General features: G+C 58.4%; 4 protein-coding genes and 1 long non-coding RNA gene across 54 annotated transcripts in view; 2 read left to right on the top strand and 3 right to left on the bottom strand.

Annotated features, from left to right (window-relative positions):
- Window positions 1–3,911, bottom strand: part of LOC126637170 (1-phosphatidylinositol 4,5-bisphosphate phosphodiesterase gamma-1-like) — a 33,063-nt gene extending 29,152 nt beyond the window's left edge. For 3 of the 4 annotated variants that reach the window (XM_050310107.1, XM_050310109.1, XM_050310110.1), the window contains exons 1-6: window positions 3,701–3,911; window positions 3,512–3,605; window positions 3,355–3,402; window positions 2,518–2,602; window positions 2,334–2,414; window positions 2,201–2,235 (exon numbers count right to left, since the gene is read on the bottom strand). In XM_050310107.1, coding sequence (XP_050166064.1) covers window positions 2,201–2,235; window positions 2,334–2,414; window positions 2,518–2,602; window positions 3,355–3,402; window positions 3,512–3,605; window positions 3,701–3,911 — 554 coding nt within the window. Of the gene's footprint in view, window positions 1–2,200; window positions 2,236–2,333; window positions 2,415–2,517; window positions 2,603–3,354; window positions 3,403–3,511; window positions 3,606–3,700 lie in introns of those variants that run through there. The other variant, XM_050310108.1, reaches the window with a different exon arrangement.
- Window positions 3,912–4,211: 300 nt separating this feature from the next.
- Window positions 4,212–8,184, bottom strand: LOC126637171 (uncharacterized). Of its 47 annotated transcripts, none has more exons than XM_050310125.1 (7): window positions 7,245–8,184; window positions 6,535–6,711; window positions 6,120–6,475; window positions 6,002–6,060; window positions 5,447–5,505; window positions 4,980–5,038; window positions 4,212–4,328 (listed from the first exon to the last, which is right to left on the bottom strand). In XM_050310125.1, the coding sequence occupies exons 1-6, from the start codon at window positions 7,748–7,750 to the stop codon at window positions 4,996–4,998; spliced, it is 1,200 nt and encodes a 399-aa protein (XP_050166082.1). In that variant the 5' UTR covers window positions 7,751–8,184; the 3' UTR covers window positions 4,212–4,328; window positions 4,980–4,995. The 47 variants fall into 47 exon arrangements, with proteins under 47 accessions (XP_050166082.1, XP_050166083.1, XP_050166113.1 ...); XM_050310132.1 differs by having other exon boundaries at window positions 4,222–4,269; XM_050310130.1 differs by lacking the exon at window positions 4,212–4,328 and adding an exon at window positions 4,423–4,505.
- On the top strand, window positions 4,237–7,116 carry LOC126637176 (uncharacterized). The gene is made up of 3 exons (XR_007628257.1): window positions 4,237–4,328; window positions 4,980–5,038; window positions 7,009–7,116. It is a non-coding gene; the product is annotated as an uncharacterized LOC126637176 (long non-coding RNA).
- A 4,166-nt stretch (window positions 8,185–12,350) lies between the features above and the next one.
- Window positions 12,351–14,002, top strand: LOC126637178 (uncharacterized). Its single transcript, XM_050310172.1, has 3 exons — window positions 12,351–12,355; window positions 13,378–13,492; window positions 13,850–14,002. The coding sequence occupies exons 1-3, from the start codon at window positions 12,351–12,353 to the stop codon at window positions 14,000–14,002; spliced, it is 273 nt and encodes a 90-aa protein (XP_050166129.1).
- Window positions 14,003–20,032: 6,030 nt separating this feature from the next.
- On the bottom strand, window positions 20,033–20,911 carry LOC126637177 (1-phosphatidylinositol 4,5-bisphosphate phosphodiesterase gamma-1-like). The gene is made up of 2 exons (XM_050310171.1): window positions 20,158–20,911; window positions 20,033–20,070 (listed from the first exon to the last, which is right to left on the bottom strand). Exons 1-2 carry the CDS (start codon window positions 20,423–20,425, stop codon window positions 20,033–20,035), a joined length of 306 nt encoding a protein of 101 aa, XP_050166128.1. The 5' UTR covers window positions 20,426–20,911.
- Window positions 20,912–21,121: the final 210 nt, after the last annotated feature.

The following is a 21,121-nucleotide window of genomic DNA, read 5'->3' as shown; positions in this document are numbered from 1 at the left end:
TCCCATTCCCAATCCCATCCCCATTCCTGCTCATCTGCTCTATCCCTGCTCCTATTCCCAATCCCATCCCCATTCCTGCTCATCTGCTCTATCCCTGCTCCCATTCCCAATCCCATCTCCATTCCTGCTCATCTGCTCTATCCCTGCTCCCATCCTTGCTCCCATCCCCATTCCTGCTCATCTGCTCTATCCCTGCTCCCATCCCCATTCCTGCTCATCTGCTCTATCCCTGCTCCCATCCCCACTCCCATTCCTGCTCATCTGCTCTATCCCTGCTCCCATTCCCAATCCCATCCCCATTCCTGCTCATCTGCTCTATCCCTGCTCCCATCTCCATTCCTGCTCATCTGCTCTATCCCTGCTCCCATTCCCACTCCCATCCCCACTCCTGCTCATCTGCTCTGTCCCTGCTCCCATCCTCACTCCCATCCCCATTCCTGCTCATCTGCTCTATCCCTGCTCCCATCTCCATTCCTGCTCATCTGCTCTATCCCTGCTCCCATTCCCAATCCCATCTCCATTCCTGCTCATCTGCTCTATCCCTGCTCCCATCCTTGCTCCCATCCTCACTCCCATCTCCATTCCTGCTCATCTGCTCTATCCCTGCTCCCATCTCCATTCCCGCTCATCTGCTCTATCCCTGCTCCCATCCCCATTCCTGCTCATCTGCTCTATCCCTGCTCCCATTCCCAATCCCATCTCCATTCCTGCTCATCTGCTCTATCCCTGCTCCCATCCTCACTCCCATCCCCATTCCTGCTCATCTGCTCTATCCCTGCTCCCATTCCCAATCCCATCTCCATTCCTGCTCATCTGCTCTATCCCTGCTCCCATTCCCAATCCCATCCCCATTCCTGCTCATCTGCTCTATCCCTGCTCTCATCCTCACTCCCATCCTCACTCCCATCCTCACTCCCATCCTCACTCCCATCCCCACTCCTGCTCATCTGCTCTATCCCTGCTCCCATCCTCACTCCCATCCCCATTCCTGCTCATCTGCTCTATCCCTGCTCCCATCCTCACTCCCATCTCCATTCCTGCTCATCTGCTCTATCCCTGCTCCCATCCTCACTCCCATCTCCATTCCTGCTCATCTGCTCTGTCCCTGCTCCCATCCTCATTCCCATCTCCATTCCTGCTCATCTGCTCTATCCCTGCTCCCATCTCCATTCCTGCTCATCTGCACTATCCCTGCTCCCATCCCCATTCCTGCTCATCTGCTCTATCCCTGCTCCCATCCTCGCTCCCATCCCCATTCCTGCTCATCTGCTCTATCCCTGCTCCCATCCTCACTCCCATCTCCATTCCTGCTCATCTGCTCTATCCCTGCTCCCATTCCCAATCCCATCCCCATTCCTGCTCATCTGCTCTATCCCTACTCCCATTCCCAATCCCATCCCCATTCCTGCTCATCTGCTCTATCCCTGCTCCTATTCCCAATCCCATCTCCATTCCTGCTCATCTGCTCTATCCCTGCTCCCATTCCCAATCCCATCTCCATTCCTGCTCATCTGCTCTATCCCTGCTCCCATCCTCACTCCCATCTCCATTCCTGATCATCTGCTCCCATCCTCACTCCCATCCCCACTCCCATCCCCATTCCTGCTCATCTGCCCCATCCCTGCTCCCATCCTCACTCCCATCCCCATTCCTGCTCATCTGCTCCCATCCTCACTCCCATCTCCATTCCTGCTCATCTGCTCTATCCCTGCTCCCATCCTCACTCCCATCTCCATTCCTGCTCATCTGCTCTATCCCTGCTCCCATCTCCATTCCTGCTCATCTGCTCTATCCCTGCTCCCATCCCCATTCCCGCTCATCTGCTCTATCCCTGCTCCCATCCTCACTCCCATCCCCATTCCTGCTCATCTGCTCTATCCCTGCTCCCATCCTCACTCCCATCCCCATTCCTGCTCATCTGCTCTATCCCTGCTCCCATCTCCATTCCTGCTCATCTGCTCTATCCCTGCTCCCATCCTCACTCCCATCCCTGCTCCCTTTCCCTCTCCCATCTCCATTCCCATCCCTGCTCCTCCCTGATCCTATCCCTGTTCCCATCCTCCTTCCATCCCTGTCCCTTTCCCCCTCTCCCATCCCCTCTCCCACCCCCTGCCCCGCCCAATCCCTGCCTTTCCCGCTCTGTGGATCCCACCCTTGGAATGTCGGCCGGACGGGAGCCACGGCATTCCCAGGACCTCACCTCAGAGGGAAGGAGAGCTCCAGCTGCTCGATGACCTGCCAGGAGGGGGAGGGGACGAGGCTCAGCTGGGAGGGGGACACATCACATGGGGGGGAGGGGGACACACTTGGGAAAGCAAATCCATGGATCTTACCGACTTCTGGGCATCAAACATCAGGTTTTTGTAGAACTGGATGAAGTGGGAGAAAGTCATTTCATTCCTGGCTTCCACTTCCTGCGGGAGACGGGGCCAAAGGTGAGACCTGGGTGGTTCCAGCCCCTCTGGAAGGGCTGGAAAACCATCTCCCTCCCGGGTGGGGTGTCCAGGGGGTCCTTACCACGAGTTTATCCCGCAGGAATCTCATGTTGGGAACGCGGTAATTCACCTGGGGCAGCATCGCCTTCAGGTCCTTCACGGTGATGCTGCCGGGGCGGGACACGGAGTCAGGAGGGAGAATCCCTGGATCTCAAAATTCCCACCCCAAATCCTGGGGCCTGGCGTGGGGATCCCACCCTCCTGGCCTGTGGAACCCACTCCAGGCACAGGACCCGGAGAAACTGTGGATGTCCCATCCTGGGAAGTGTCCAAGGCCAGGATGGACGGGGGTTGGAGCAACCTGGGCTAGTGGGAGGTGTCCCTGCCCACAGCAGGGGGTTGGAATTCCAGGATCTTTAGGTCTCTTCCCACCCAAACCATTCCATGATTAACTGGGTGGTGTTTGGCACAAGTGTGAGCAGAGGGACAAGGAGAAGAAGCACATCCCAAGAACCAACTGGGCTCTCTTGGCCATCATCCCACCTGGAGATGATGCCCATTCCCATCTCCATCACGATGATTTGGGCTTTTCCCTGCCTTTGGAAGTTGTTTCTGGGCTTCATTAATGGTCCAGCCCCTCCAGGCACTGCTGGAAATGATGCAGAAATCAGGATCCCCGTGGGCCTCACCCCCAAAACCTCCGCTTTCCATCCTAAATAACCCGGTGCTCCCTCATCCCACAAAGCCATCAGAATTTGGGATGCAACCGGGGAATATGATCCTGTCCTGCCAATTTGGGATGCAACTGAGGGGAATATGATCCTGTCCTGCCAATTTGGGATGCAACTGAGGGGAATATGATCCTGTCCTGCCAAACCCACCACCCACTCCCCACCTTTGGGGCTGTGTTGGTGCTCACCTGCCCTCCCGTGCCCGGTCCATGCCATCAAACTGCTTCCTAAGCCACCTGGGAAGGAAGGGACGGACACACACACAGAGCACTCAGCACCACAGAGGAGCAAATCCAGGGGGGGAATTTCATCCCTCACCCAGGGATGTGCCAGGGGCTTCCCCACCTCTCGATCTGCAGCGGGGTCTGGGCCCTCTGGGTATCAGCCACCAGCCAGTTGAGCCCCGTTATCCAGAGGTTGATGTCCTCCTCGCAGAAAGCTGGAGAAAGGGGGAAGGAGGGATAGGAAATCGTGGGATGCTGGGAAAAGGGGGTGGGACACAAGGAAAGGTGAGGGAGGGAGATCCCAACGCACCGGCCACGCTGAGCGTCCGCAGCCTGAAGTCCATCCCGTAGAGGATGATGAAGCACATGGTGAAGTCCAATTTCCGAGCATCCTCGGGGTAGCGCTCGAAATCCCGGGAGTTCTTGCCCAGGCGGATCTCCTTGATCTCCCGGATGTCAACTGCAGGGAGAGAGAGAGAGAGAGGAAGGTGGAAGTGTCTGCCCTGATGTTGTGGATTCATGGGAGGGACTCACGGAGGTGGGACTGCCAGGAGATCTGGTGTCCTCTGGGGAGATCTGTCCCCAGGGATGGGACATTCCCAGGAACACGGGTGCTGTGGCCACGTGGAGACACGTCCCCGGTGCCCTGATGGCACCATGGGCACGGCCTGTCCTTCAGGGAACTGGAATTCCCTGGAATGGGGTTTCCCCCTTGGGGTGGGATGGCACCATGTCCTCCATGGATTTGTGTCCTGGGATGGGGTTTCCCTGGTGGGGTGGGATGGCATCGTGTCCTCCGTGGATTTGTGTCCTGGGACCCTTGGGGTGGGATGGCATCATGTCCTCCATGGATTTGTGTCCTGGGATGGGGTTTCCCAGGTGGGGTGGGATGGCACCATGTCCTCCATGGATTTGTGTCCTGGGATGGGGTTTCCCAGGTGGGGTGGGATGGCACCATGTCCTCCATGGATTTGTGTCCTGGGATGGGGTGTCCCCCTTGGGGTGGGATGGCATCATGTCCTCCATGGATTTGTGTCCTGGGATGGGGTGTCCCCCTTGGGGTGGGATGGCATCATGTCCTCCATGGATTTGTGTCCTGGGATGGGGTTTCCCTGGTGGGGTGGGATGGCATCGTGTCCTCCATGGATTTGTGTCCTGGGATGGGGTGTCCCCATTGGGGTGGGATGGCATCGTGTCCTCCATGGATTTGTGTCCTGGGATGGGGTGTCCCCACTGGGCATCAGGGGTGCCATGGCCGTGTGTCCTCCAGGGAATCGTGTCCCCAGGGATGGGACATTCCCAGGAACACGGGTGCTGTGGCCACGTGGAGACACGTCCCCAGTGCCCTGATGGCACCATGGGCACGGCCTGTCCTTCAGGGAACTGGAATTCCCTGGAATGGGGTTTCCCCCTTGGGGTGGGATGGCATCATGTCCTCCATGGATTTGTGTCCTGGGATGGGGTGTCCCCATTGGGGTGGGATGGCACCATGTCCTCCATGGATTTGTGCCCTGGGATGGGGTGTCCCCATTGGGGTGGGATGGCACCGTGTCCTCCATGGATTTGTGTCCTGGGATGGGGTTTCCCAGGTGGGGTGGGATGGCATCATGTCCTCCATGGATTTGTGTCCTGGGATGGGGTTTCCCAGGTGGGGTGGGATGGCATCGTGTCCTCCATGGATTTGTGTCCTGGGATGGGGTGTCCCTAGGTGGGTGGGATGGCATCATGTCCTCCATGGATTTGTGTCCTGGGATGGGGTGTCCCTGGGGTGGGATGGCACCATGTCCTCCATGGATTTGTGTCTGGATGGGGTGTCCCTTGGGGTGGGATGGCACCATGTCCTCCATGGATTTGTGTCCTGGGATGGGGTGTCCCCTTGGGGTGGGATGGCATCATGTGTCCTCCATGGATTTGTGTCCTGGGATGGGGTGTCCCAGGTGGGGTGGGATGGCACCATGTCCTCCATGGATTTGTGTCCTGGGATGGGGTGTCCCCATTGGGGTGGGATGGCACCATGTCCTCCATGGATTTGGTGTCCTGGGATGGGGTGTCCCAGGTGGGGTGGGATGGCACCATGTCCTCCATGGATTTGTGTCCTGGGATGGGGTTTCCCAGGTGGGGTGGGATGGCATCATGTCCTCCATGGATTTGTGTCCTGGGATGGGGTGTTCCCTGGTGGGGTGGGATGGCACCGTGTCCTCCATGGATTTGTGTCCTGGGATGGGGTGTCTCCTTGGGGTGGGATGGCATCATGTCCTCCATGGATTTGTGTCTCTGGGATGGGGTGTCCCTTGGGGTGGGATGGCATCATGTCCTCCATGGATTTGTGTCCTGGGATGGGGTTTCAGGTGGGGTGGGAGACACGTCCCGGTGTCCTGATGGCACATCGGCGGCCTGTCCTCTCATGGACTTGTGCCCTGGGATGGGGTTCCCAGGTGGGGTGGGATGGCATCATGTCCTCCATGTGATTTGTGTCCTGGGATGGGGTTTCTGGTGGGGTGGGATGGCATCATGTCCTCCATGGATTTGTGTCCTGGGATGGGGTGTCCCCCTTGGGGTGGGATGGCATCGTGTCCTCCATGGATTTGTGTCCTGGGATGGGGTTTCCCAGGTGGGGTGGGATGGCATCGTGTCCTCCATGGATTTGTGTCCTGGGATGGGGTTTCCCAGGTAGGGTGGGATGGCATCGTGTCCTCCATGGATTTGTGTCCTGGGATGGGGTTTCCCAGGTGGGGTGGGATGGCACCATGTCCTCCATGGATTTGTGTCCTGGGATGGGGTGTCCCCACTGGGCATCAGGGATGCCATGGCCGTGTGTCCTCCAGGGAATTGTGTCCCCAGGGATGGGACATTCCCAGGAACACGGGTGCTGTGGCCATGGGGAGACACGTCCCCGGTGCCCTGATGGCACCATGGGCACGGCCTGTCCTTCAGGGAACTGGAATTCCCTGGAATGGGGTGTCCCCCTTGGGGTGGGATGGCACCATGTCCTCCACGGATTTGTGTCCTGGGATGGGGCGTCCCTGGTGGGGTGGGATGGCATCGTGTCCTCCATGGATTTGTGTCCTGGGATGGGGTTTCCCAGGTGGGGTGGGATGGCACCATGTCCTCCATGGATTTGTGTCCTGGGATGGGGTTTCCCAGGTGGGGTGGGATGGCACCATGTCCTCCATGGATTTGTGTCCTGGGATGGGGTGTCCCCCTTGGGGTGGGATGGCACCATGTCCTCCATGGATTTGTGTCCTGGGATGGGGTGTCCCAGGTGGGGTGGGATGGCACCATGTCCTCCATGGATTTGTGTCCTGGGATGGGGTGTCCCAGGTGGGGTGGGATGTCGGTCACTGTGGGATGGCATCATGTCCTTTATGGATTTGTGTCCTGGGATGGGGTTTCAGGGGTGGGCGTGTCCTCCATGATTTGTGTCCTGGGATGGGTGTCCAGTGGGGTGGGATGGCATCGTGTCCTCCATGGATTTGTGTCCTGGGATGGGGTTTCCAGTGTGGGGTGGGATGGCATCATGTCTCCTCCATGGATTGTGTCCTGGGATGGGGTTTCCCAGGTGGGGTGGGATGGCATCATGTCCTCCATGGATTTGTGTCCTGGGATGGGGTGTCCCAGGTGGGGTGGGATGGCATCATGTCCTCCATGGATTTGTGTCCTGGGATGGGGTGTCCCCCTTGGGGTGGGATGGCACCATGTCCTCCATGGATTTGTGTCCTGGGATGGGGTGTCCCCCTTGGGGTGGGATGGCACCATGTCCTCCATGGATTTGTGTCCTGGGATGGGGTGTCCCCATTGGGGTGGGATGGCATCATGTCCTCCACGGATTTGTGTCCTGGGATGGGGTGTCCCAGGTGGGGTGGGATGGCACCATGTCCTCCATGGATTTGTGTCCTGGGATGGGGTGTCCCCACTGGGCATCAGGGGTGCCATGGCCGTGTGTCCTCCAGGGAATCGTGTCCCCAGGACAGGCTGTCACCTCCACATGCCTGATGACCCCCCCACTCCAGGGATTCCCACCCCCAGGATGTGGTTCCCGCCGGCGCTTCCCACACTTTTCCCAGCTCTGCGGCTGCCACGCGTCCTCCAGGCCCATCCTGCCCCATCCCAACCGGCCCAGGGCAGACCCCGGGATGGGCTGAGCTCGTCTTGGAATTGGAAACTCTTCCCCAAAGTGGCAATTTGAGCTGGGACCGCAGGGCGTTGCTTTCCTGCTGCTCTGCTCCCTCATTATCCCGCTAAATAAAGCTCCGGCGGCGTTGGAAGGGCCGGGTTTCCGGAGCCTGCTCTTCCTCACCGCTCCTCCTTCCAATTTTCCCAGTGGATTTGTCCCACTGGGGGAGCAGAATAAAAATAACATATTCTTAGGAATGACACCCAAAGCCGTTCCCCGGTCCCAAAACCATCACCCCTCCCCCTTGGGAAGGTTTGGACTCTGGGAATGAGCCAGGGACACCGGAAAGGTCTTTGTGTGCCGGAGCCCCAGCCTGGCCATTGTCCTGCCGAGGAAATGGCTCATTTCCCGCACGATTTCCATGTGGGATGTGGGATGTGGCGCTGGGGAAGGGCCCAGCAAAGCCCGGAGCCCGATCCGAAGTGGGCAAAGCAAAGCTGAAAGCAGGGAGGGGAAAAAGGGATGGGGGTTGATTAAGCAAGAAAAGAGGGGTCGGGGAGTTTTCCTTGGCGGAAAAGCTCCGGCAAACAGTGGAGGTTTTATCCAGGCTTTTTGTGCTGTTTTGGTTGGATGAGAGCGAGCCAAATTTCATGGATCGGGGTGGGATTTTAGCACAGGGGGGCTTTTGCAGCCTGGCACGGGTTCTTTTTGGGATAAGATGCCAAGAAATCCAATCTCGTGGTCTCCGTGGGGCTCCCGGGGCTTGGAGAAAAATCTTCTTGGTACAAACAAGAGGATTTTTTTTTTTAGGGGAGGAAAAATGGATTTATGGGTTAAAAAGCAGCTGCTCAACCCCAAACCTGCCCATCCACAGGGAGAAGGGGAGAATCTCACAGGGCTTGGTCAACAGGTCCCAAAGGGATATTCCTGGGATTCAACACTGCCAGGATCAGGCCTTGGATCAGCACTCTGGGTGCTGCCAATATTCCCGGGATGGTTTGAGTTGGAAGGCAGTGGAAAGATGGTGGAATTCCAAACCCCTGCCGTGGGCAGGGACACCTCCCACTGTCCCACATTGCTCCAGATTGGCCTGGAACACTTCCAGGGATGGGGCAGCCACAGTTTCTCTGGGAATTCCATCCCAGCCCCTCCCCACCTTCTCAGCCAGGAATTCCTTCCCAACATCCCACCTAACCCTGGGAAGCCATTCCCTGTGTCCTGTCCCTCCATCCCTTGTCCCCAGTCCCTCTCCAGCTCTCCTGGAGCCTCTTTAGGCCCTGGAAGTGGCTCCAAGGTCTCCCTGGATCCTTCCCTCCTCCAGGTGAACATTCCCAGCTCTTCCAGGTGGATCTCACCTGAGTGAACATTCCCACCTCTCCCAGATGGGATCTCACCTGAGCGGGTCAGAGGGGCTGAATCCCCCCCCATTCCCCCACTTCCCACACACTGTGGGATGAGCCCAAAACACAAGGGAATTTCTGCTTTCCCACCCCCCAAATCCCTCTCCCTGTGGCAAAGAGCCCATTCCCACAAAAACCAGGGGAAGAGGGAGCGGCCGCACAAAACAAGGGAGCCGGAGCCGGGAGCTTCCTGGAAACCACATCTGCGGCGGATTTGCAGGGATCACGTCGGAAACCGTGTCTCCAAACTCCTCCCAGCATTGTCTCCGGGATCCCAGGCCATTAAAACACTCTGGAAGGATTAAAAAAACCCCCTGGAAGTTGAGGCTTCCAGCTGTGAAAATCCCTCTTTTTTTTCCTTGTCTAAAGCAAAGCGGGCGGCTCCCGGAGCAAAGAGGATTTGGAACGGTGGGAAGAGCAGGTCCTGCCCGGAGGGTTTTAAGGGATGTTGAGTGAAGGCCTGGGAATTTTTTTTTTTTTCCAGGTCTTAGGAGGGAAAAAGGGGATGGAGGGAATTCCAGCCTCAGTCATCCCTTCTTGTAGGACAGCTGGAAGCTCAGAATTCCCTCCAGGGGGGAGTTGGGAGAGAGCGTTCCCTGGGAATTCCCACGGTGGGATTTAAAACCTGAAATATTTCCTCCTGGTTCAGGAGTGATTAATCCCACTTGGATTTTCTCCTCCCCCCCAAAAAAATCCCATTTCTAATTATTTGGCATAAACGAGGTTGGAAGTGTCACCTCTCCAAAATCCTCTTGGATTTTCCAGGCTGCCTTCATCCCGGTGGTTTTTCATTTCTTATAAAGATCCTTTTTTTGGGGGTTGTTTTCTGCCAGATTCCCTGGGCTGGGGGAATTCCCTGGGAAAGTGGGACTTGCTGAGGGTGAGGGGCTGGAAGACCTCCAGGATGAGGTTAATTTGGGAGGGGATGTTCCAGGTGATCCCAGGCCTGGATGTGGATTCCAGGCCTGGACATGGATCCTGGACCTGGACACAACTCCCAGACCTGGACACAAATCCCGGGCCATGTGTCCTCCATGGACATTGGATCATGAATCACTAGACATGGATGCCAGGCCTGGACACGGATCCCGGGCCTGGACACGGATCCCAGGCCTGGACACAAATCCTAGGTCTGGACACAAATCCTAGGCATGGACACGGATCCCGGGCATGGACACGGATCCTAGGCATGGACACGGATCCCAGACATGGACATGGATCCCAGACATGGACATGGATCCCAGGCATGGACACGGATCCCGGACATGGACACGGATCCCGGGCCTGGACACGGATCCCGGGCATGGACATGGATCCCAGACATGGACACGGATCCCAGACATGGACATGGATCCCAGACATGGACACGGATCCCGGGCATGGACACGGATCCCAGGCATGGACACGGATCCCGGACATGGAAAATCCTAGGCCTGGAAACGGATCCTGGGCCTGGAAACGGATCCCGGGCCTGGAAACGGATCCCGGGCCTGGATCATGAATCCCGGGCATAGACACGGATCCCAGGCATGGACATGGATCCCAGGCATGGACACGGATCCCGGGCCTGGAAACGGATCCCGGACATGGACACGGATCCCGGACATGGACACGGATCCCGGACATGGACACGGATCCCGGGCATGGACACGGATCCCAGACATGGACACGGATCCCAGACATGGACACGGATCCCGGGCCTGGACACGGATCCTGGGCCTGGACACGGATCCCCGACATGGACACGGATCCCAGACATGGACACGGATCCCGGGCATGGACACGGATCCCAGACATGGACACGGATCCCGGGCATGGACACGGATCCTGGGCATAGACACGGATCCCAGACATGGACACGGATCCCAGACATGGACACGGATCCCAGACATGGACACGGATCCCGAGCCTGGAAACGGATCCTGGGCCTGGAAACGGATCCTGGGCCTGGAAACAGATCCCGGGCCTGGAAACGGATCCCAGGCCTGGAAACGGATCCCAGACATGGACACGGATCCCAGACATGGGCATGGATCCCAAGTATGGACACAAATCCCAGACATGGACATGAATCCCGGGCATAGACACGGATCCCAGGCATGGACATGGATCCCAGACATGGACACGGATCCCGGACATGGACACGGATCCCAGATATGGACACGGATCCCGGGCATGGACACGGATCCCAGGCATGGACACGGATCCCGGTCCCAGACACGGATCCCGGGCCTTGGACCCTGCACCTGGACACGGATCCCGGGCCTGGACATGGATCCCGGTCCCAGCCACAGATCCTGGTCCCAGACACAGATCCCAGTCCCAGACATGGATCCCGGTCCCAGACACGGATCCCGGTCCCAGACACGGATCCCGGTCCCAGACACGGGATCTCTGGCCCCAGACACGGATCTCGGTCCCTGACACAGATCCCGGTCTCTAGACACGGATCTCGGTCTCAGACATGGATCCCAGGCCCAGACACAGATCCCGGTCCCAGACACGGATCTCAGGCCCAGACACAGATCCCGGGCCTGGACACAGATCCCGGTCCCAGACACGGATCCAGTCTAGACACGGATCCCGGTCCCAGACACGGATCCCAGGCCCAGACACAGATCCCGGTCCCAGACACGGATCCCGGTCCCAGACACGGATCCCAGGCCCAGACACGGATCCCGGTCCCAGACACGGATCCCGGTCCCAGACACGGATCCCGGTCCCAGACACGGATCCCGGTCCCAGACACGGATCCCAGGCCCAGACACAGATCCCAGGGCCTGGACACAGATCCCGGTCCCAGACACGGATCCCGGTCCCAGACACGGATCCCGGTCCCAGACACGGATCCCAGTCCCAGACACGTGTCCATCAGCCACTTAACGAAGCGTGTCATTATCCCAGGAGTCCAGGGGAGAGCCTGGATCCGTGTCCTGGCCCCGACAATCCCTAACAGAGACATCATCCCATCCCACTAATCCCTCTCCCAGCTGGAAGTCGGCTGGAAGGGGGGATTTGAAACGGCCCCGGCAGGCGTGAGCTCCGGGAGATCCTGGCACTTCCACAACATCCCGGAGAGTGGGAGGATGTGGGAGCAGCAGGAGCTGGATCGGGGGGTGAGGATGTCCCAGCCCGGCACCCAGACAGGGATCGCTCCCACTCCAAGGGAGGGATGGGGTTGGATGCAAGGATTGCACCATTCCCAGGGGGATTTTTCCTTTTGTTTTCCTCTTTCTGGATGACCTCAGGGAGACATCCCAAAACTGAGTTCCTTCCCTGTGTGGGATGTGGGATGAGGTGATGGTGGAGCTCCAGGTCACCCCAATCCCAGGTTTTCATCCCTTGGCTCTTTCCAGCTCCATTTAAAGCCTGGAAGTGACGAGCACCAAGGCATGGAATTCCACCCAAGAGCCAGAATTCCACATCCCAAAGAGCCCAGTGAATCCATGAGGTAAGGATGGTTTTTAGGGATGCTCCAGCATCCCAGTTTTGGGGTTAAAAGCACCGTGAGCAGGAACAGCGATGGTTCCTCCTTCACCTCCTTGCCAGGGGGGATGTAAATCCCCAGGGATCCCATGGAAGCAGCTGCACCCCCAGGACAAGGTGGGAAGGAGGAGATGAGGGTTGCCCAGCCCAGCAGCTCCTGCTTTTATGGGAATCACCCCATGGTAGGACATTCCACAGGGGATGGAGATCCCACCGTGGTAGGATATCCCAACAGGTCCAAGAATCCCAAAATCAATCACCCCACCATGGTAGGACATCCCAACAGGAACAGGAACCCCAAAATCAGTCACTCCACCATGGCAGGACATCCCAATAGGAACAGGAACCCCAAAACCAGTCACCCCACCATGGCAGGACATCCCAATAGGAACAGGAACCCCAAAACCAGTCACCCCACCATGGCAGGACATCCCAATAGGAACAGGAACCCAAAAACCAGTCACTCCACCGTGGTAGGATATCCCAACAGGTCCAAGAACCCCAAAATCAGTCACCCCACCATGGCAGGACATCCCAATAGGAACAGGAACCCCAAAACCAGTCCCCCCACCATGGCAGGACATCCCAATAGGAACAGGAACCCCAAAACCAGTCACCCCACCATGGCAGGACATGCCAACAGGAACAGGAACCCCAAAACCAGTCACTCCACCATGGCAGGACATGCCAACAGGAACAGGAACTCCACAACCAGTCACCCCACCATGGCAGGACATCCCAATAGGAACAGGAACCCCAAAATCAGTCACCCCACCATGGTAGGACTTCCCACCAGCTCCAAGAACCCCACAACCAGTCACCCCACCATGGTAGGACATCCCAACAGGTCCAAGAACCCCACAACCAGTCACTCCACCATGGCAGGACATCCCAACAGGAACAGGAACCCCAAAATCAGTCACTCCACCATGGCAGGACATCCCAATAGGAACAGGAACCCCAAAACCAGTCACCCCACCATGGCAGGACATCCCACCATGAACAGGAACCCCAAAATCAGTCACCCCACCATGGCAGGACATCCCAACAGGTCCAAGAACCCCAAAATCAGTCACCCCACCATGGTAGGACATCCCAACAGGTCCAAGAACCCCAAAACCAGTCACCCCACCATGGCAGGACATCCCAACAGGTCCAAGAACCCCAAAATCAGTCACCCCACCACGGCAGGACATCCCAATAGGAACAGGAACCCCAAAACCAGTCACCCCACCATGGTAGGACATCCCAATAGGAACAGGAACCCCAAAATCAGTCACCCCACCATGGCAGGACATCCCAACAGGTCCAAGAACCCCAAAATCAGTCACCCCACCATGGCAGGACATCCCAATAGGAACAGGAACCCCTAAACCAGTCACTCCACCATGGCAGGACATCCCACCATGAACAGGAACCCCAAAATCAGTCACCCCACCGTGGCAGGACATCCCAACAGGTCCAAGAACCCCAAAATCAGTCACCCCACCATGGCAGGACATCCCACTGTGTCCAAGAACCCCAAAACCAGTCACCCCACCATGGCAGGACATCCCAACAGGAACAGGAACTCCACAACCAGTCAACCCCCCATGGTAGGACATCCCAATAGGAACAGGAACCCCAAAATCAGTCACCCCACCGTGGTAGGACATCCCAACAGGTCCAAGAACCCCAAAATCAGTCACCCCACCATGGCAGGACATCCCAATAGGAACAGGAACCCCAAAATCAGTCACCCCACCATGGCAGGACATCCCATCATGAACAGGAACCCCAAAACCAGTCACCCCACTGTGGTAGGACATCCCAACATGTCCAAGAATCCCAAAATCAGTCACTCCACCATGGCAGGACATCCCAACAGGTCCAAGAACCCCAAAATCAGTCACTCCACCACATCAGGACATCCCACCACGCCCCCAAAAACTCCCCAGCCACTCACCCCACCATGCCAGGACATCCCACCATGCCCAGGCACTCCACAACCAGTTTCCTCACCACAACAGGACCCCCCAACATGTCCAAGCACCCCACAGTGACCCCACCACAGCAGGACGTCCTACAACGACCAGACACACCATGCCAGGTACCCCACCATGGTAGAAGACCCCACCAGATCCAGGCACCCCACAACTGGACACCCCACCACGGGGGGACATCCCACCACAGCCATACAGCCACTTTCCCCATCACACCAGGACATCCCACCATGGCCAGGCAACCCAGAACCAGCTACCCCACCACAACAGGACATCCCACCACACCCCAAAAACTCCCCAGCCACTCACCCACCATGGCAGGACGTCCCACTATGGCCAGGCACCCCACAACCAGTCACCTCAACACATCCAGGCACCTCACAAGCAGTCACCTCACCACAATAGGACATCCCACCACAGCCACACAGCTGGTCACCCCACCATGGCAGGACATCCCACCACATCCAGGCACCCCAGAACCAGCCACCACACCACGGCAGGACATCCCACCACAGCCACACAGCCACTTTCCCCATCACACCAGGACATCCCACCACATCCAGGCACCCCAGAACCAGCTACCCCACCATAACAGGACATCCCACCACAGCCACACAGCCACTTTCCCCATCACACCAGGACATCCCACCATGGCCAGGCACCCCAGAACCAGCCACCACACCACACCAGGACATCCCACCACACCCCAAAAACTCCCCAGCCAGTCACCCCCCCAAGGTAGGACATCCCACCATGCCCAGGCACCCCACAATTGGTCACCCCACCATGGCAGGACATCTCCCCAAGCCCACCACCCCACAATCAGTCACCCCACCACGGCAGGACATCCCCCCAAGCTCACCACCCCAGAACCAGTCACCCCACCACGGCAGGACATCCCAACACATCCAGGCACCCCAAAATCAGTCACCCCACCACACCAGGACATCCCAACACATCCAGGCACCCCACAATCGGTCACCCCACCACACCAGGACATCCCAACACACCCAGACACCCCACAACAGGTCACCCCACCACACCAGGACATTCCAACACATCCAGGTACCCCACAACCAGTCACCCCACCATGGCAGGACATCCCAACACATCCAGGCACCCCAGAACTGGTCACCCCACCACGGCAGGACATCCCAACATATCCAGGCACCCCACAACCAGTCACCCCACCACACCAGGACATCTCTCCAAGCCCACCACCCCACAACCGGTCACCCCACCATGGCAGGAAATCCCAACACACCCAGACACCCCACAACCAGTCACCCCACCACACCAGGACATCTCTCCAAGCCCACCACCCCACAACCAGTCACCCCACCACACCAGGACATCCCAACACATCCAGGCACCCCAAAACCAGCCCACCCCACCACAGCAGGACATCCCACCACATCCAGTCACCCCACAAACAGTCACTCCACCATGGCAGGACATCCCAACACATCCAGACACCCCACAAACAGTCACCCCACCATGGCAGGACATCTCCCCAAGCCCAAGCCCCCCAGAAACAGTCACCCCACCACAGCAGGACATCCCACCACAGCCAGTTTCCCCACCACACCACAACACCCCACCACATTCAGGCACCCCAAAACCAGTCACCCCACCATGGCAGGACATCCCAACACATCCAGACACCCCACAGTCGGTCACCCCACCACGGCAGGACATCCCCCCAATCCCAAGCCCCCCACAATCGGCCACCTCACCACACCAGGACATCCCAACACATCCAGACACCCCACAGTCGGTCACCCCACCATGGCAGGACATCCCAACATATCCATGCACCCCAAAACCAACCACCCCACCACACCAGGACATCCCACCACACCCAGACACCCCACAAACAGTTTCCCCACCATGGTAGGACCTCCCCCCAAGCTCACCACCCCAGAACCAGTCACCCCACCACACCAGGACATCCCAACACATCCAGGTACCCCAGAACCAGTCACCCCACCATGGCAGGACATCCCAACTCATCCAGGCACCCCAAAAACAGTCACCCCACCACACCAGGACATCCCACCACACCCAGACACCCCACAATCGGTCACCCCACCATGGCAGGACATCTCCCCAAGCCCACCACCCCACAACCAGTCACCCCACCACACCACAACACCCCACCACATCCAGACACCCCACAAACAGTCACCCCACCACACCAGGACATCTCCCCAAGCCCAGGCACCCCACAACCAATCACCCCACCATAGCAGGACATCCCACCACATCCAGGCACCCCACAACCAGCCACTCCACCACGGCAGGACATCCCAACACACCCAGGCACCCCACAATTGGTCACCCCACCACACCAGGACATCCCAACACACCCAGGCACCCCACAACCAGTCACCCCACCACAGCAGGACATCCTACCACACCCCAAGACCCCCACAACCAGTCACTCCCACCATGGCAGGACATCCCACCATGCCCAGGCACCTCACAACCAGTCACCCCACCATGCCAGGACACCCCACCACAGCCCAAACACTCCACAACCAGTCACCCCACCATGGCAGGACATCCCAACACATCCAGGCACCCCACAACCAGTCATCCCACACATCAGGCACCCCGGACAGTCCCCAACACATCCAGGCACCCCACAACCGGTCACCCCACCACAGCAGGACATCCCACCACACCCAAACACTCCACAGCCAGTCACCCCACCATGGCAGGACATCCCACCACATCCAGGCACCCCACAAACAGTCACCCCACCACACCAGGACATCTCCAACACATCCCAGGCACCCCACAACCAGTCACCCCACCACGGCAGGACATCCCAACACATCCAGGCACCCCAGAACCAGTCACCCCACCACACCAGGACATCCCAACACATCCAGACACCCCACAACCGGCCACCCCACCACACCAGGACATCCCAACACATCCAGGCACCCCACAATCAGTCACCCCACCACGGCAGGACATCCTCACCAAGCCCAGACACCCCACAACCAGTCACCCCACCATGGCAGGACACCCCAACACATCCAGACACCCCAAAAACAGTCACCCCACCACACCAGGACATCCCAACACATCCAGGCACCCCACAATCGGTCACCCCACCACGGCAGGACATCCCAACACATCCAGGCACCCACAACCAGTCACCCCACCACACCAGGACATCCCAACACATCCAGACACTCCCACAACCGGTCACCCCACCACAGCAGGACATCCCAACACACCCAGGCACCCCAAAAACAGCCACCCCACCACAGCAGGACATCCCAACACATCCAGGCACCCCAAAAACAGCCACCCCACCACACCAGGACATCCCCCCAAGCCCAAGCCCCCCACAGCTGGTCATCCACCATGGCAGGACATCCCACCACAGCCCAGCCACCCCACAACCAGTCACCCCACCACAACAGGACATCCCAACACATCCAGGCACCCCAAAAACAGTCACCCCACCACACCAGGACATCCCCACAAGCCCAAGCCCCCACAACCAGTCACCCCACCACAGCAGGACATCCCACCACACCCAGGCACCTCAAAACCAACCACCCCACCATGTCAGGACATCCCAACACATCCAGACACTCCAAAACCAGCCACCCCACCATGGCAGGACACCCCAACACATCCAGGCACCCCAAAACCAGCCACCCCACCACAACAGGACATCCCACCACGCTCCAAAAACTCCTCAGTCAGTCACCCCACCATGGTAGGACACCCCAACACATCCAGGCACCCCACAACCAGTCATACCCAACACATCCAGGCACCCCACAGTCAGTCACCCCACCACACCAGGACATCCCAGCACATCCAGGCACCCCACAGTCAGTCACCCCACCACACCAGGACATCCCAACACATCCAGGCATCCCAAAACCAGTCACCCCACCATGGCAGGACATCCCAACACATCCAGACACCTCATAATCTGTCACCCCACCACACCAGGACATCCCAACACATCCAGGCACCCCACAACCAGTCACCCCACCACGGCAGGACATCCTCCCAAGCCCAATCCCCCCACAGCTGGACACCCCACCATGGCAGGACATCCCAACACACCCAGGCACCCCAAAAACAGCCACCCCACCACACCAGGACATCCCCCCAAGCCCAAGCCCCCCACAATCGGCCACCTCACCACACCAGGACATCCCACCACAGCCAGGCACCCCACAACCAGTCACCCCACCACGGCAGGACATCCCACCACATCCAGACACCCCAAAACCAGCCACCCCACCACACCAGGACATTCCAACACATCCAGGCACCCCACAAACAGTCACCCCACCACACCAGGACATCCCAACACATCCAGGTACCCCACAATCGGTCACCAGGTACCCCAAAACCAGTCACCCCACCACAGCAGGATATCCCACCACATCCAGGTACCCCAAAACCAGGCACCCCACCATGGCAGGACATCCCAACACACCCAGACACCCCACAAACAGTCACCCCACCACACCAGGACATCCCACCACATCCAGACACCCCACAATCGGTCACCCCACCACACCAGGACATCTCCCCAAGCCCACCACCCCACAACCAGTCACCCCACCACACCAGGACATCTCAACACATCCAGACACCCCACAGCCGGACACCCCACCATGGCAGGACATCCCACCACATCCAGACACCCCACAAACAGTCACCCCACCACACCAGGACATCCCACCACATCCCAGACACCCCACAAACGGTCACCCCACCATGGCAGGAAATCCCAACACACCCAGACACCCCACAACCGGTCACCCCACCACACCAGGACATCCCAGCACACCCAGACACCCCAAAAACAGCCACCCCACCACACCAGGACATCCCAACACACCCAGACACCCCAAAAACAGCCACCCCACCACACCAGGACATCCCAACACACCCAGGCACCCCACAACCAGTCACCCCACCACAACAGGACATCCCAACACAGCCAGGCACCCCACAAACGGTCACCCCACCACACCAGGACATCCCACCACATCCAGACACCCCACAAACAGTCACCCCACCACACCAGGACATCCCAACACACCCAGGCACCCCACAACTGGTCATCCCCCCACGTCAGGACATCCCCCAATCCCAAGCACCCCAAAACCAGTCACCCCACCACACCAGGACATTCCACCACATCCAGGCACCCCAAAATCGGTCACCCCACCACAGCAGGACATCTCCCCAAGCCCACCACCCCACAACCAATCACCCCACCACGGCAGGACATCCCAGACACCCCACAATCGGTCACTCCACCACGGCAGGACATCCCAACACACCCAGGCACCCCACAACCAGCCACCCCACCACGGTAGGACATCTCCTCAAGCCCACCACCCCACAAGCAGTCACCCCACCACACCAGGACATCCCAACACATCCAGGCACCCCACAATCGGTCACCCCACCACAGCAGGACATCCCAACACATCCAGGCACCCCACAACCAGTCACCCCACCACGGCAGGACATCCCCCCAATCCCAAGCCCCCCACAATCGGCCACCTCACCACACCAGGACATCCCAACACATCCAGGCACCCCAAAACCTATCACCCCACCACACCAGGACATCCCCCCAATCCCAAGCCCCCCACAACCGGTCACTCCACCATGCCAGGACATCCCCAAGCCCCACATCCTCAGCAGACACCCCAACACATCCAGGCACTCACCAGCCACCACACCAGGACATCCCCCAATCCCAAACACCCCCAACCCCTCCAACTCCCCCCAACCCCCGAATCCCGGTACTCACTGTCCCCCTCCACCTTCTCTGGCGTGCGGCTCCAGACGATCTGCCGCGTCTCCAGCTTCACCTGGAAGGTCCTCCTCTCGGGCCTCTGCGACTTCTTCTGGTAGAAGAGGGTGAGGACGGTGCCCATCTCCAGGCAGCGCAGGACCCTGCCCATGTCTCCCGCCTCCATCCTGGCGTCCTGCAGGAATCCATTGACGCCGCCGAGCCGGGCCATGGACATCTCGGACATCTCGGACATCTCTCAGCGCTGGGGCATCATCGCCGGCAACGCGGGGGGCTCATGCAGGAGGGGACGATGCGAAGGGCCCGGAGCTCCCCGCGGGATTTGGGATTCGCCCTGGGGTTTTTCCTCTATGCGGGCGTTTTTTCGTTCCACGGCCGGGATTGGGAGAAGGGAAGGGAGGAGGGGAATAATAAAAAAAAAAAAAAGGCAGGGCTGGAGGTACCGTGACCGGCTCCGGATCCGGTGTCGGCATCCAGGGGAGGGAGGGGGGAAAAGATCGGGGGGTAACGCAGGGGTGGATTTGGGAGCGTGGGGAGGGAGGAAGAATCATCCGCTGGATGGAGGGATGATGGTGGTGATGGTGGTGATGGTGGGAGAGAACCTTCGTGGGGAAGAAAACCTACCCCCCCCTCCAAAAAAAAACCTCAACCCTAAAAAAACCAAAAAAGCAAAAACACACCCCTTAAAAAACGCCAACCCTTAAAAAAAAAATAAATTAAAAAACCCCATCCCCCTAAAAAAACCCCAACCAAAACCCTAAAGAAACCCCATCCCTCTAAAAAAAACCACAAAACCCCTAACAAAAATCCTTAAAAAACCCCATCCCCATAAAAAAAAACACAAAAAAACACTTAAAAAAACCCCATCCCCCTAAAAAAAACCCAAAAAAAACCCTTAAAAAAACCCCCCCATCCCCCTAAAAAAAACAAC

This window comes from Myiozetetes cayanensis, unplaced genomic scaffold (assembly GCF_022539395.1).
Source record: "Myiozetetes cayanensis isolate MyiCay16 unplaced genomic scaffold, myiCay2020 scf148, whole genome shotgun sequence".
In the NCBI taxonomy this organism is placed as follows: Eukaryota; Metazoa; Chordata; class Aves; order Passeriformes; family Tyrannidae; genus Myiozetetes; species Myiozetetes cayanensis.
This window is presented reverse-complemented; position numbering and strand designations above follow the sequence as displayed.

Coding starts and splice junctions, on each gene's coding strand:
- LOC126637171 (XM_050310111.1), bottom strand. CDS start 7,750: ATGTTATTTTTATTCTGCTCCCCCAGTGGGACAAATCCACTGGGAAAA. Junction 6,712..7,244: donor ATGGTGCCATCCCACCCCAC/CTGGGACACCCC, acceptor ATCCCACCCCAC/CTGGGACACCCCATCCCAGG. Junction 5,039..6,119: donor ATGGTGCCATCCCACCCCAC/CTGGGAAACCCC, acceptor ATCCCACCCCAC/CTGGGAAACCCCATCCCAGG.
- LOC126637178 (XM_050310172.1), top strand. Junction 13,493..13,849: donor ATGGTAGGACATCCCAACAG/GTCCAAGAACCC, acceptor ACATCCCAACAG/GTCCAAGAACCCCAAAATCA.
- LOC126637177 (XM_050310171.1), bottom strand. CDS start 20,425: ATGTCCGAGATGTCCGAGATGTCCATGGCCCGGCTCGGCGGCGTCAAT. Junction 20,071..20,157: donor GGATTCGGGGGTTGGGGGGA/GTTGGAGGGGTT, acceptor GTGTCTGCTGAG/GATGTGGGGCTTGGGGATGT.